Raw genomic sequence first — 12,728 nt, 5'->3', positions numbered from 1 at the left:
TTTTACAGGTGCTCTGAGGCATACTACATGAAAAAGCTGGCTGATTTGATATCCCAGGGCAGATATCCCAGAGACGGTATTTAGATTTTATTGAATAACTTTTTGTATGACCTTCAACCTGTTGGATTATTTGTGTGGGGTAGGTGTGTGTACAAGTTTGTCTCCTGGAATTAAGATTATCACAATGACAAGGAGCATACTAATTTTGATTGATTGTTTGATTGACTATATTGATCTGACAGTGGAGAAATTTAATTATTATATCGGTTCAATAGTGAAACAGAAGATGCCAAAAGGAGGAAAAGGTGCATTGGGGTATATACAGTTAATACAGTGCAGCACGTGTATATATAGATATATCTATATGTGATGCTGTGTTTTATTATTTCTTTTTTCAAGGGAAACATGTATTTTTTTCTCCATATTCCAACCATTTTGATCTAATAAATGCTCCTTTTGCTAATTCGATGTAAATTCAATTAATTTCAAGTTGCATTTTTTTTTTCTTTTTTCTTTTTCTTTTTTCCTTATCTAAAGGTGTGTCTTTTATTAATGAGTTCAGCTCTTCAAGTAGTTTGGTTTCTTTTTCAGTGTTCGATTTCAATTCTTTATATTGTACATCCCTTAGCTTTAAATTTGAAGGACTCACATTTCTGGAAGTTGGTCATATGTTAATTATCAGATGTATTATTCCAAGTAGTTTAACCTTATAAAAAAAAAAAAAAGTCAGGTCTCTTAGTAGCGTATTGTTCAGTTTCTAGTATCCCTTTAATTTTCCAGATTGATCTTCTTTTCTTATATGTTATTATTTTATGATGTTAGTGGGGCATTTGAATGGGATGGAGGATGAAGAAATTAACAAGTCTATTGTGGAGTGGTGTGATCTATTGGTATTTGACCACGTAAAACCTATTATATATAGATTTTTGCCTCTTTAACAAAGGTACCAATATTACTGTGACGTCAGTTTAAACTGTTGACAGTTTCCTATCCGTTGTCATGTTGTTGCTAACGCCCCTCAGAGGAGGCCTCTGATTGGTCAGATTCCAAGCCCCCCCTCCCACTGTACCCGACTGTTCCAGTGAACCACCGAGGGTCTATTTCAGCCGTACGCGGCGAACGGCGCAATAAAAGCTGCTAAAAACGAAGGTAGTGTGTCTGTATAGCTTTGCTTTACACGTTTTTTTTTGTTTTTGTGGTCGAACTAAACGCATTTCTCCGCCCTTTAGGTGTGCAGAAGGATACAGAGGAAGAAGCAGCAGCCGTCCGATACATTGTTTTGCTAACTTCGGACTTTTAACAGCTAGCCGGGTCTTCTCTTACCGAAAGCCGATACAATATTTAAAACGTTTTATGTGAAGCGGGCATCTTCAGCAGGAGGAAAATGGTCACTTTCTCTGCAGCGATTAGACCCCTGGTCTCTCATCTTCAGCGACATCTCAGACACGTCAGGAGTCCCAGGATAACTCCTGTCCGACAGTGCAACCTCACAGCATGCTCCAGCAAATATGTGCTGTCTCAGAGTGAGTAGAGATATTATCTGTACTTCATTGTGTTTTAGTGTGGACCTTTCATTTTAAGTCAAAGAAAGAGGAAATGGGGAAATACTGCTTTAAGAGAGGCACGGCCAGGTGTTGACTTTGCCTAATTATGCCCAGCTGGAGCCCTTTGCCCCACATAGCTGCCTATTGTAGTTAAATGAAAGCTTTTATTGGTAGTTTGCATTACCTGCTATTCCTAATAACTCTTTAGCTTTTCTATCCGATTTTAGCACCACGATGAACCTCAACCTTTATGTTCTACTTATCCTCTCTTTTATTTAGTCTGTTTTTTTTTTAGATCTTTATCCAACCTTTCCCTTCAGTTTTTTTCCCCTTCCCTTCACAAAGGTTTAAACACACCCAAGCTGGTCTGGCAAGTCCAGATTCCTTCCTAACACCACCCACTTATATAAGCTGTCTTTATCCTTTTTGAAAACATGCAGAAACTAGAAATTGTATAGCAAAGCTGAACATTTAAGCCACAATCATAAATGAAGTTCATGTTCGACTCCTGTGATGTGTCATGATCAGCTTGGAAACATTGCTTGCTTTCTCTGTGGGATGTTTGTTGAAAAGATAAGCTCCCAAAGTGATCAGTTTAGTTTTGCCACAAAAGAGAGACATTTTAATCCTTTGAAGAAGTGATCCACAGAAAATACTAGATGGGACAGGATAATGAGAAACAACAGGAACACCAAACTGGGCTGATCAGACTCTTTGAATTCAGCTCAGTTTTAATGTTTAATGTTAAATTAAAGTTATTAAGGAACAAAACTTTTTTTCAGCTGTATGAAAAAGTGCACATGACTCTTAGCTTAAAAAAACCCTTCTCTTTGGTGGCATCTGGTGTCCAAAATGATAAAGGACAGCTTGATTTTTATTAAATTCTCCAGTATGACTGTTCAGTTGAAAGATTTTTGATCAATTTGTCAAGTGTGAGTCTATAATTGTGGTGCTTTGATCATGAATACAACAAAGTCTCAATCCAGCTTCTTGACATTTATAAATACCAAAAAAATAGTGGTTAAATCCTAGACATGCCAGACACACAACCACACACACACACAATCACAGCTAAGGTTAGTCTAAAACGATCAATTAACAGATATGTTTTTGGACTGATTGATAAGGTCAGATGACTGTTAAAGAAAACGTGTGGGAGAACATGTTTGACTTTTAACAGCACTTTATTTACACAGTTCAAACATATATACAATTGACGTAAAACAAGTGTCAGTTAAAATCACTATTATAGTTAAACAAGTGTCAGTTAAAAATCATTAAATGAGGAGCTTGTTAAAATGCAGTTCTCCATCATCTGACACAGTACATAAAATGTTTTTAAAACCCCCACACCTGAATAAAATCCTCCATGTTCTGTGTGGCTCTGTGGAAGTGAAACTCCAGCCTGATCCTGCCTTTAACGTTGCACTTCCACAGACCCATGGCGTGAAGGTGAGGTCTCTCCTGCAGTCTGTCTCTAAGGGACAAATAAATAGCCATTTTAGCTTCACTGATTAAAAAGTTCAAAAGTCTGGCCTTTGCCTTGTTGCTTTTGTTTTGACACACTCCTCCAATAAATAGAAAAGTTGTAAAAACGGTGCCAAAAAGACTAAAAACATTTGTTAAAAGGCTAAAAATGGTCTTTAGTCTGACGCAGTCCATAAAAACATGAAAAACATTTTCAGACAGACTGCAGAAGGGACACTCGTTTAAAACACCCCGATTGATGACGGATAAAAACGAGTTTGTGGCGATGGGGCCGTGTAGAATCCTCCATTGGAGATCGCCAGTTTTTTTTAAATTGGAGGCTTATATAAAGTCCTCCACTGGGGTGCTCTGCCAGCAATTTAGAAAAGAACATGTTTGGACTTAAAACCAGTGGGCTTTTAATTAATAGCTGGCTGATAAACATATTTGATATACTATGTTGTGGGACTGGGCAATTAATTGCATGTTAGATATATTCACAATTGAACGAAATGCAGTTTTCAAATCACAGAGCCATTTATTACATTTTACAAGAATGAGTGGCAAAATTTCTCCCTCCAGCCCTTAGGTGGCGGTAATTTGCTTAAAGTGGGTTTGCAACCGCACAGTTGGGAAGAGAGTAGGGGTGGGTATCGCCAAAGAAGTCACGATTCGATTCGAATCACGATTCACAGGCCACGATGCGATTCTATCACGATGCATCACGATACTTGAATTATTGCGATGCATTGCAATATTTTCTCCTCCATGTTTTGTTTTTGAATGACTCAGCACAGTATCCCGCGGCCGGAAATGCTTGTGACACAAGGCAGCGTGCGTCAACACATTTGCAGCGACATCTACTGGACTGGAAGTGGTATTACACTTGTTTTTGGCTGATGTTCGCCAACCATTCATGCAATTTTATTTATTCATTTTTAAAAATTAATAATCGATTCTTGGCATCAAGAATCGATGCAGTAGATCACGAAAATTAGAATCACGATGCATCATCATCACGATTATTTTGCACACCCCTAGAAGAGAGTACGGTTTACTGTGCCCAAGGTTACAGTAAAATCCTGCAACAACAGACTGGAAAAGCAAGCGTTCGGGATCACGAAAAACCCGTATTTAAAACATTTATAGGATTGTGGTGTCTTCAAGGGAAAATAAAAAATAAATGGCAATCACAATATTGGTTTGACAAAATCATTCAGCCCTAGTATGTTGCTCAGTGCTAATGTTTTTGATTCGCTGAATTAAACAAATGCAAATTAAACTCATCTTATGATGATGTAAAGTTTCTGTTTGGAGTTGATGGAAACTCGAAAGTTCTGTGTTTTTTTTTTTTTTTTTTTTTTTTTTTTTCAACCATACACATCAATATGCATTCCTAATGATCAGTTTGTCTGTGTCATAATATGCCTAAAATAATTTATATAGCTCTCACTAAATCTTTTTTTTAGATTTACTACAGTCTGGCCCCTGTTATATTACTACCCATCTTATATGTTCACCCTAATATTTAACAGAAGGAAAGGCTTGAAAATGAGCCATGTAACTAATTGCACTTGGTGAACAGAGTTACTGGAATAAAGGAACCTTTTTTTAACAATCTTATTTATTTAATAGTTGACTGTATAAAACCAACTCAGGCCAGTGCAACCAACTAATATAAAGAGATTTAAATACAACTAAATATAGTCCAGTTGTATATGAATTATGTTATAGTTTAATTAAGAAAGTATAGATGAGTGCGTTACGTTTTTTAATGCTTATTTGGAAAGGGACATTTAAAGAACAAATTTAATGGCCAAATCATTTCTGTATTGTCTAAATTAAATATTACATATTTTAAACAAATAGTGACTCGGTTTATAAAAGAGAATCTAGATTAGGACAGAGATAATTTCTAAAGTAAAGTTAACGACCCTGTACACATTTAAGATTCAACTAAATTCCTTACAGTGTGATTCTTTTTTACTTCCAGTTATTTGGACACATTTGAAAACATTACATTTATTTAAACCAATTTTATTTATTGTTATTTATTATTTTATCATCTAGATATGTTTTCTTGTAGAGTACTATGTGACTTCAGAATCCCTTTGTCTCAAATAAAAGCTGGCCCCTATATCAAAATTTTAAAAATAACATTCTTACAAAGAAAGATAAAATGAGAGATTATATAGTAGAGCTAAACTAATGGGCTTGGATAAATAAGATTTGCCTCTAAGTCTTTTTAAATGTAATGTGAACAGAACTGAGTGCCTCTACAGTTTGAAAGTTGTATTTTTTTATTGTGATTTTATGGAAAATGCGATTAATGCCCACTATGGTTTATGTCATGTTGGTCTGTTTTGAATTATAATTATACTCTTATGTAGGCCATTAGGTTATTGTGTATTCTGTTTCTCATGTTTATCAACAGGCGCTTGTTTATGTCATTGTGACATTTGGGACAAAACTTAAATTCAGGGAACCTTTTTAGAATGACTTAATAAAAAGAAAAACCTATCAAGATAAATATTAAATATCACACATTCAGCTTCAAATAAGCTAAACATAATTTTTGGTCTATGTCTTTAGAGGGTCATTAATTTATCAGTTTCTAATTTTAATCAAAGCCGGCTGCTCAGTGGTGCAGTGGGTAGCACTGCTGCTTTGTAGCAAGACGGTTCCGGATTCCATTTCCAGCCCAGGGTCTTTCTGCATGGAGTTTGCATGTTCTCCCTGTGCACGCGTGGGTTCTCTCTGGGTACACTGGCTTCCTCCAACAGACCAAAAAATATGACTGTTAGGTTATTTAGCTTCTCTAAATTCTCCTTGAATGGTTGTTTGTCTCTGTGTTGCCCTGCGATGGACTGGCGACCTGTCCAGCGTGTACTCCGCCTCTCGCCCATAGACTGCTGGAGACAGGCACCAGCACCCCTGACAACCCCACTTGGGATAAGCATGACGGAAAATGGATGGACTGGATGGATGGATAGTTTTCATTTTTGTTGATTTTAGTGCTGCAACTAATGATTATTTTGCAAATCGATTAATCTGTTGATAATGTTTTTGATTAATAATAAGATAGCCAAAGATTCCTTAAAGACTTTTTTCGAAAATAAACCACGTCACCCTCAAACTTTTCCCCTTCAGAAATTCTGGATAGAGCATAATGACAGATTAAATTAAAAAAAAATCTTGAATGCAAAGTTTTTTTTTTTTTTTTTTTGTTTTGTTTTTTTTTTACACAATTTTAGTATAATTACTGCTCTAAATGAGTCCCTCTGTCAGCTAAAGGCATGTTTTAGAGTCTTTATACTCCAGTTAATGATTATTTGATTACTAAATTAGTTAACAATTATTTCAATAATCTATTAATCGACAGTAATCTGATGGTTTGAGCCCTAATTGATTGTATTGCTTTTGTGGTCATCCGAAACTGCTCTGTTAGAGCTCTTCCTGTGTCCTAGTCCAAGGTGAAGCAACATCAGCTCCTCCCTCTGCTCAAATCAAGCCTGTCCTGAGATTTGGTCTCTGAATCATTGTCCATTTACCGGTAGCTGATTTCACAATGTTGTGAAATATTAACGAAATAAACTGATCAAAGAGCTTAGAACAATGCAGTGTTTGAGCAGAAAGGGCTGTGAAAGCAGCTATTGTGTGACTTGGAAACAACAGGAGGAGGAGCCTGTGTAATCTGAAGATGAAGGTCAGCTCCCAGTCAGACCTGTTCGGCTTGGTCCTCAGTAGAGACTTTAAACCTTCAGCTGAGTCAATGAAGGGGAAACCAGCTTGTTCTGCCTGATTCTTTTGGTTTGGTTGACAAAGGATGTTTTTTTTTCTTTAAGTACAATAGATACAGTTTTCCTCCTTAATTGGACTGTTCTCTGTACCTGAAGGAGAAACGGGATACTCTGGAAAGCAAATAGAGTTTGGGGTAATTAGGAGTCAGAACCACTGACAGACGTTGACCTGCCAGAGGTCCTGGTCTGTTTCCCCTGCTGTGGAGTGGAGCTGGGGGAATGCCAGGACATTCCGAAAGTCTCTTTCTGTACAGCCGGCCCACTTCTCTCTTTTTTAGTAGTTTCCTTTAAAAAAAAGAGGAGTAGAAGGAAGCACCATTGCTTCCTGACTCATTTTGTCCTTTTAGTTCCTCCTTAAGAAACGAAGGACTGGATCTTTGTAGCGCTGCCTCATTGTAGATTATATATGTTGTTTTTTGTGAAGCACCTTTGATCTGTTTTAAAAATGGACTGTCTGAAAAAGCAGGAGGAGGCAGAGCACAACAGAGAAAGTAGGTGTCAGCATTTTCTTTCTTTGACTGAAATGATGGAAGCGGCATCGGCGTAATGAAATCTAATGTATTATTACATTTTTTATCCCCCTTTTTTTTTTCTTCTTCTCTTCTTCCCTCTCCTCCTCTCCAGTGCATCCCATGTGGCAGGGACCCCTCGTGGTACCAGGAGGCGATCATCAGTCTCCCATCGATATTGCAGTGAGAAAAACGGTCTTTGATTCGGAGCTGAAACCTCTGGTGACGAGCTACGACCCAGAGACCTGCCAGCAAATCTGGAATAATGGTTATTCCTTTCTGGTCGAATATGACGACACCACAAACAAGAACAGTGAGTCATTTTTAAGTGTTTGTTAAAGATAAACAAATGGGTAATTTCTGAAAGAAATAAATGTTTGTTTTTTCTCTAAAAAGTAAAAAATGTGTTCATTGAACCCTTATTCTGACATCCTGTCTGCAAACTGTAATTTCTCTTTAAATCTAGAGTGCATTGCAGGGAAATCTCAGCAGGGAGAATGCATGTTTTGATCTATGTAAGAGGATTATCTCCTCCCCCACTCCCCCTTTGAAGACCCCCACTCATATGTATGAAAATCCAGTAATCAACCCTAAAGTCAAAATACCATGTGCATTTGGTGACCCTCATGTGACTCGTGTTTTATTTGTTAAAGATCTCTGTCTGAACTAGAAATTGTACCTTTGGCAGCATAATTACCAGATTTTTATCAACATAGCATTACATTAAATATGAGGCCTGTTTCAGATGTATTTAAATGTTCAAATGAGTTAGATCTCCCTGCTTTGTATTCAGAATCGAAAGAACAAACAGTTTATGTAGTGAAATGTTGAGGGCAGGAATTTATGACTCCTGTATAAACCAAGAAGCTCTTTATTGATCTCAGTTTAAGAAAATGTGCAATGGCACATTTTAAGCAACATAAATGGCAGAGAAGAAGGCAACTTGAGTCTGTTTTATGTTTATAAAGTTGGCACCATAAAAGTTAAACAGTATTTACTTTTAGGGACTGTAGTCCCTCCCTTTATGCTTTCCTGGAATGTTCCTGGTCAGTGGTTTGCTTGAACAACCTGTTCCTCCAGAGCCTTTGTGGAAGAAAAAAAAAAGCAGCACACCTAGAGACTGTTTCCACAGTTATGTTGCTGCCTCTTTTCAAAAAGGATTCAATTAATTTTTCCTTTAATCTGCACACACACAGCATTCCATAATGAGAACATGGAAAGAGGTTTGGGTTTTTTGCCAAATAAATTGTAAATCAAAAAAAAAAAAAAAAAAATGCATGGTTATACACACAGACTTTTTTTTATAAGGTTTAAAATGGTGTCCAGCTCACGGCACAGTGGAAGAGCATTCATTGGCAATCAGTTCACACCTACATGTCATGTTTTCCCCCTCTCTGTATAGCAGGCAGAAAATGTGCCCCAAACCCTTTAACAGGTTAAGAATAAAACAGAAAACCATTGGGCTTCCACTCTGCATTATTAAGATGTTTCCACAAGGACCCTTAATTCATTTTCTACAGTCTGATGGTCACCTGTCCAGCTGCCAGGTATTAAGGTGGAAGCGTTACAATATGTCCATTTTTGCCAGAGGGACTGGTACACTTCAGAAAATAGAAGAGAAAGCATTATGTGAAAATATTATAGGAGGTTACAGCTTGGGCGCAAATGGGTCTTCTTATAAACAATAACGTAAACCCTCCTGCTTAAGTATTTACAATGTCGGTGTTTTCAAGTGGCCATCACAAAGTCCTGATCTCAGTTTTATAGAAAATGTGTACATAGAGCTGGAGAGAGCAGAATTAAAGCTTGCTGTGCGAGCACCTGACCCAGTTACCTTATGAGGATTGGAGCTAAATCCCAGAAAACTATTAATAGAAGGTGGTGGGTGAAAAACAGTTTCTACAGTTTAAAATGTAGATCTAGAAAAATAAAAATAGAGAAACATTCAAATTTGAATTTCCTTATATTAGCCGTAGCTACAATGAGGAGGTAATTTCCATATTTGGTCATACCCTGGTGTAGTTATGCTTCATTCTGTTACAGACATTTGGGAGCTGAACTCCTTTCTCTCTGTTTGAGATCCTCCAGTCCAAGGCTGGTTATGGTTCCTCTTTGTAGCACAAGGGGGGAAGTCGGCCTGTCAGAGCTGAGGCCCCACATTGTGGATTGCGTTGCCTCCATCTTTGCACTGTCCTGATTGTGTTAATACAGAAGATCTATTCATTCAGATCAGCTTCTAACCAGGTCTATGCTGTATTATGTTGAATATATATTGTTCTCATCTCTTTAACGTTTTTCTTGTCTTTTTTGTATGGCTGTTTTATCATGAAGTATTGTTTGTTTTTTTTGTCCTGTGAAGAGTGTCGTATACAATATACGATCAAAAATCTTATCTTGATGAATTGCCTTGATCTGCTGCAACAAATCTTCACAAATTCCTCGGGATTCAGTTTCTGCATGCCATAGATTTTTTTCTGGCACTTGTTTATTTCAGGAAGAGTTTTAATACGTAGTTATTCAGAAACTAAAAAGAATTAACAAAAGTTTGTGCTAATTATTTTTCAATAAAACCTCTATCTGAAGTCACCAATATTAATGCATGTTGTCCTGATATCCTGCAGCTCTTGTGCTGATGCACATTCTTTGTTTGTTGTGCAGCACTGAAGGGGGGTCCCTTACGGGACGAGTTTAGGCTGTGTCAGTTCCATTTCCACTGGGGTGAGACCAACGACTGGGGCTCAGAGCACACTGTGGACCGAAGGCTGTTTCCTGCAGAGGTACTGTGTCAGCATTAACCAGCATGATTCCATATCAAAAAAAAAAAAAGGTTTGATCTTTTCTTTTGGAGTGTCTGCATAGGGACAAAAACAATGCCAACCAGACTTAAACCAAAATCAGTTGTCTGCAACCTGAAAAAATGACTTCTGCCTGAAAAATTTCTGTTTCAGATCATCTTGCTACCAATACTACAACAATAAAGGTTTCCTTGATGTCAGTGGTTATTTACAATGTGAAAATGCCCCAGACCAGAGATTTCTTAATGAATTAAATGTTTTTAGACATGTTTGATGCTGAATTAGTGTGGTTAAAAAAAGCTGTATATTATTATAACATATAAATAACTGTCATACACACAGTTGTACAATTTAAGGCTCTATAAGTGGATCACCAACCTTAACTTGGCATATTATCAATTTAAGCTTGCAATCTTTTTTAAATTGGCTGTCAGTTTGTCTGTGCAATCCAACTCTGTGGTATTTATTCAAACTTGAGTTAAGAAAGTGATGCCTGGCTTACATGGAGACAAACGGCTCAGCGTCTCTTAACAGAATTCAGCTGGGGGAAAAAATCACAACAATTCTAATAACCCAGCATCTGAGCGCTCATTATTTAACACAATGCTAATCCGCTTGTCATGCAAAAGTTTAAATTCGTGTTAAAGCTGACAGGGACATAAATATAAAGATTGAATAATTAAAAACATGGCTGCCACTTCAACTGAAACAAGTTTGCTAAAACAAAGCCCCCGAAAACACATCAGGCAGTGAAGTCCTCCTTTTCTTATGGGAACATAATTTTAACTCATTATAGGTCAGATTTAAAAACATTTGATCAAAGCAACACAAACAAGTGTTTTTTTTTTTTTTTTTTTTGAAAGTTCCAGACAAACTTTTTAATCATTTGCAAATGTTGAACTTGCATCTACTGGCAAAAAAAATAAATAAGAACAAAACATTTGAGGTAATTATGGAGAAATGAGTTCATCAACATGACACAAAACCTATTTTATCTACTAGGTGAACATTGTTGTTGTAAATCACACTAGATGAAAAAATCAATTGTTCTAAACCAATCCCTATTTCCAGGTCAGGTAAAGGACAGAATTTACAAAAAGAATGACAATTAGTTCTTTGTTTGTTCAAATGAACCTACTCTTTAATCAGACACAAGAAATTGTTTTGTTTTTTAAGAGCTAACAAGCTAAAGTTATAAAGTTAAGATAACTGGAGGTGAAGTTTTCTAGAAGGCGTTTTGCCTCTCATCAAAGAGGCTTCTTCAGTTCTAACTGGTGGTGAGCAGCACTGAAATTAATGCACTGTAAGCTTGGTTTATGCTAGACGTGTACTTGTGGTCCGTGCAGCCACATTACATCATTTTGGGTTTTTAATTCAAATGAAGACAGTCGTTTGCAGACATCATCCCTGTTCTGGACAAGAAGACTGAGGGTTTGAGAGAACGTCACGTCATGTTCCCTATACTGAACTTTTCAACTTTGACCATGACGTGGATGACTGAGAATCTTCACGGATAAGCTAATAAGCTAGAGGATGTCTGTCTGTGTCTAAACAGAGTATTTGTTTTATCTGCTGTATTTTTTCCTTCCTGAGAGAGGAGAAGTTAAATAAATATGATTTTTTTTCGCTCTGCTGTGAGCTGTCTTTAACCAGTACTGTCCAGCTCCATGTCCCTTAGCTCTAATATTTGTTTGTTTGGATGAGGGACATTTATTCCTATGTTTTTCCATCCTTATGTAACAAGATGTTCCAGTGACTGTGTGAATGTTGTCCCTGAAGCCGGGTGTTTGTTGCTGGGAGTGTTCCCACATCACAGTTCCCATCAGTCTGGGTTTGGGCGAAAGTGTGTGTGGCATCAGGTTGCAGCCACTGCTGATTAAAATAGATTGCTTTCCATGTTTTCAGTCCAACTTTATCGTGTCCTCTTGTGTTTTGGGTGTTTTCAGCTCCACTTGGTCCACTGGAACTCTGACAGGTACTCTCTGTTCGAGGAGGCGGTGATGGAGAAAAACGGACTCGCCGTCATAGGAATTTTTCTGAAGGTCCGTTCTCATTCAACAAACACCTTTGATTGTGACTCTGCTGCTTGTTGTTGAATGGTTTATAATGGTGTTGGATGCTTTAGCTGTTTTCAGCTGATTATCAAGAGACGAACTGTGACTTTAATCCAGATTAATGTCTTATCTTGGTGTAGGTGGGAAAAAGACACGAGGGGCTGCAGAAGCTGGTCGACGCTCTTCCAAGTATCAGACACAAGGTCAGTTTTACTAACATGGAAAATGCCTCCTTTAGAGCAGCGGTTTCCAGGTTCAAAGTTTATCATCCTTGTACTTGCCTAGAAATAAGTACTGAATGTGAAATATTTGCATGAAACAAAGTAAAAAAAGAACAAATTATTGAGAAACTGATTACGTTTCTCAGATGTTTGCCTTGATACAAGAGAGCTGTTTTATCACTTTTTTTGTGTTGAAAGTTAAATAATTTGTGGGTCTAAAATTGTTTTTAGGTCATTAGCAGCAATGAAATCGGAGATTTTTTTTTTCTTCCTGCTTTTAGCCAAGTTTAGGAATGGGTGGGCTCAACTCTGCTTTTGATCAAACAGTTACTGGTGCT

At 37.3% G+C, this 12,728-nt stretch overlaps 1 protein-coding gene across 3 annotated transcripts in view; it reads left to right on the top strand.

The window, feature by feature from the left end:
* The first annotated feature begins 1,043 nt into the window (after positions 1-1,043).
* Positions 1,044-12,728, top strand: part of ca5a (carbonic anhydrase VA, mitochondrial) — a 15,582-nt gene continuing 3,897 nt past the window's right edge. The window contains exons 1-6 of one of the 3 annotated variants that reach the window (XM_015387240.1): positions 1,044-1,149; positions 1,230-1,523; positions 7,436-7,633; positions 9,979-10,097; positions 12,062-12,157; positions 12,310-12,372. In XM_015387240.1, coding sequence (XP_015242726.1) covers positions 1,385-1,523; positions 7,436-7,633; positions 9,979-10,097; positions 12,062-12,157; positions 12,310-12,372 — 615 coding nt within the window. In that variant the 5' untranslated portion in view covers positions 1,044-1,149; positions 1,230-1,384. The other 2 variants (XM_015387239.1, XM_015387241.1) reach the window with 2 other exon arrangements.

Source organism: Cyprinodon variegatus, unplaced genomic scaffold (genome assembly GCF_000732505.1).
Source record: "Cyprinodon variegatus isolate N-32 unplaced genomic scaffold, C_variegatus-1.0 Scaffold388, whole genome shotgun sequence".
NCBI lineage: Eukaryota > Metazoa > Chordata > Actinopteri > Cyprinodontiformes > Cyprinodontidae > Cyprinodon > Cyprinodon variegatus.
This window is presented reverse-complemented; position numbering and strand designations above follow the sequence as displayed.